This window comes from Kryptolebias marmoratus, linkage group LG2, assembly GCF_001649575.2.
Source record: "Kryptolebias marmoratus isolate JLee-2015 linkage group LG2, ASM164957v2, whole genome shotgun sequence".
Lineage (NCBI taxonomy): Eukaryota > Metazoa > Chordata > Actinopteri > Cyprinodontiformes > Rivulidae > Kryptolebias > Kryptolebias marmoratus.
In genome coordinates, this window is record NC_051431.1 from 288,164 (window position 1) to 290,252 (window position 2,089).

The window sequence follows — 2,089 nt, forward strand, 5'->3', positions numbered from 1 at the left end:
AAAAACGATGAAGGTACGAGGACGGGCCTGAAGACAAAAAACGATGAAGGTACGAGGACGGGCTCGGGGCAGTAAATACACAAAGTTCAACCAGAACGGAGGAACTCAGGATGAACTTTGAACCTGTGAACAATAATCAGATGGAACTCAGGACATTTAAAACAAAGTTTCCCTCTGAGGTTCAGATGTGGACACTGAGCCTACATGAGGTTCTGTCCGGTTCTGTTTAGACTGAAACAGAACCAGAGCTCCAACCAGGAAAGACGGCAGAAATTATTTATTCTGCTTTATTAAAATCTAACTGAAGGGCTGAAAATGGCGCCGGCTCCAGAGAGAGTCCCAGGTTTGAGACGGTCCGGACTCGTTCTGGAGGTCAGAGTCAGCAGGGGGGTTCTGGTCCATAGGGTGGGTTCTGGTCAGCAGGGTGGGTTCTGGTCCACAGGGTGTGGAGGGCTCGGACCCTCTGTCAGAGAACAGGGCCGCTGCCTCTGGACCGTGGCAGGCCACAGAACTGTTTGGGTCTGCGAACAGAACCACTGCAGCACCACCTGCCCATCCTCTGAACAGGAGGATTATCTTAAAAAGGCAGCAGGAAGTCAGGGACTTTGAGTGTTTGGTTTTGGACCCGTCTCCATAGCAACGTGTCTTTGGTCGGCGTCTGTCCATCGAGACAAAGCAACAGGATTATCAGAGAGTCCAGTTTCACTGCAGGGAGGAAAACATCAGAATCAGAGTCTTCTGTCTGAAGGCTGCTCGTCGGAGAAGGTTGGACAAGTTCAGGTAGAACAATGGACATCTGTCCCTGAATGAGAACATGAGGCTGGACATGAGGCTGGACATGAGGCTGGACACCAGGACGCCACAGGAGGGACTCCGTTAATGGAGTCCCATCTGGCTGCAGGTTTTACCTCCGGGCCCGGCTCATTCCTGTCGTGGAGGAATCGATCAGCAGCAGAGCGGAGGAAGTCTTCGTCCTTCAGACTCCGGCGTGCACGCACCGATGCTCCGCCTGTCAGAACGCTTCGTCCTCAGCAGCCTCAGCTCCTCGTGTTTACAGGAAAACAGATCCTCAGGTGTCGGCAGCTGAACGAGGCTCAGAGCAGATCAGGAACAAAGATCCTTTCTTCCTTTCTCACCAAACATCTTGAGTCTGAATATTCAGGGACATTTCTGGTTGTGCGTTTCCTGCGTCTACTCCTCCATTCCTCAGATTCCCATCTGTTGCCTCTTCCCTTCTCTGCCCTGAGCTCTTTGACTCATCTGTCCCTCCCTGCGTCTCAGACGTCCCCGTCCCACGCAGCCTTTACGTCCCGTCTGCTGCAGACACTTTCTCTGTTTATAGTTTCTCTTTGTCCAAAACACTGAAACACCCCGACGGTCCCTGACCCCTGACCGGTTATAAAACAGTAATGGGCCACAGTCTGTCTGCAGACAGAGGTCCAGTCTGATGTTGGTCCCGCTCCGACTAGCCGTCAGCTCATCAGTCCTGTCAACATTAATTCCAGTTTCTTTCTTTTTTAAGCAGATATCTGCAGCAGGTAAGATGCTTTCTGCTCATAACTTTCCCCAACACCCCTTCAGTGGGTCTCAGTGACCCGGTCCAGGGGTCCATCAGAACCAGCTCACCTTTCTGAACAGGGAGACCAGGTCTTTGGGCCAGGCTGGGCTGTACTGGACACTGACGGTACTGAAGAGCTGGATCAGCGACTCCACAGAGTTACTGGCATGGATGTCGTACGGCCTCTGAGGGACGAGAGACACAGAGGGTTGGTTCTCACACCGTGAAGGACAGAAGACACAACGAGAGCGTCCTCACCCATCCGCGCAGAACCTCGAAGGCCGTCACCCCTAAAGACCACCAGTCCACTTCAAAGGCATAACCTGTCCCTCCGCTGACGAAGGACTGGAAGATCTCTGGAGCTGAAAGGACACAGAGACATCAGAGCTGAAGGGACAGAGACATCAGAGCTGAAGGGACAGAGACATCAGAGCTGAAAGGACACAGAGACATCAGAGCTGAAAGGACACAGAGACATCAGAGCTGAAAGGACACAGAGACATCAGAGCTGAAGGGACACAGAGACAGCAG

The 2,089-nt window shown here is 52.6% G+C and overlaps 1 protein-coding gene across 1 annotated transcript in view; it reads right to left on the reverse strand.

Annotated features, from left to right (window-relative positions):
- Window positions 1-1,377: 1,377 nt before the first annotated feature.
- The window catches only part of LOC108244673 (serine/threonine-protein kinase 32C-like), a 28,561-nt gene continuing 27,849 nt past the window's right edge, over window positions 1,378-2,089 (reverse strand). The window contains exons 5-6 of the mRNA XM_017431066.2: window positions 1,817-1,920; window positions 1,378-1,743 (exon numbers count right to left, since the gene is read on the reverse strand). Coding sequence (XP_017286555.1) covers window positions 1,612-1,743; window positions 1,817-1,920 — 236 coding nt within the window. The 3' untranslated portion in view covers window positions 1,378-1,611. The remainder of the gene's footprint in view (window positions 1,744-1,816; window positions 1,921-2,089) is intronic.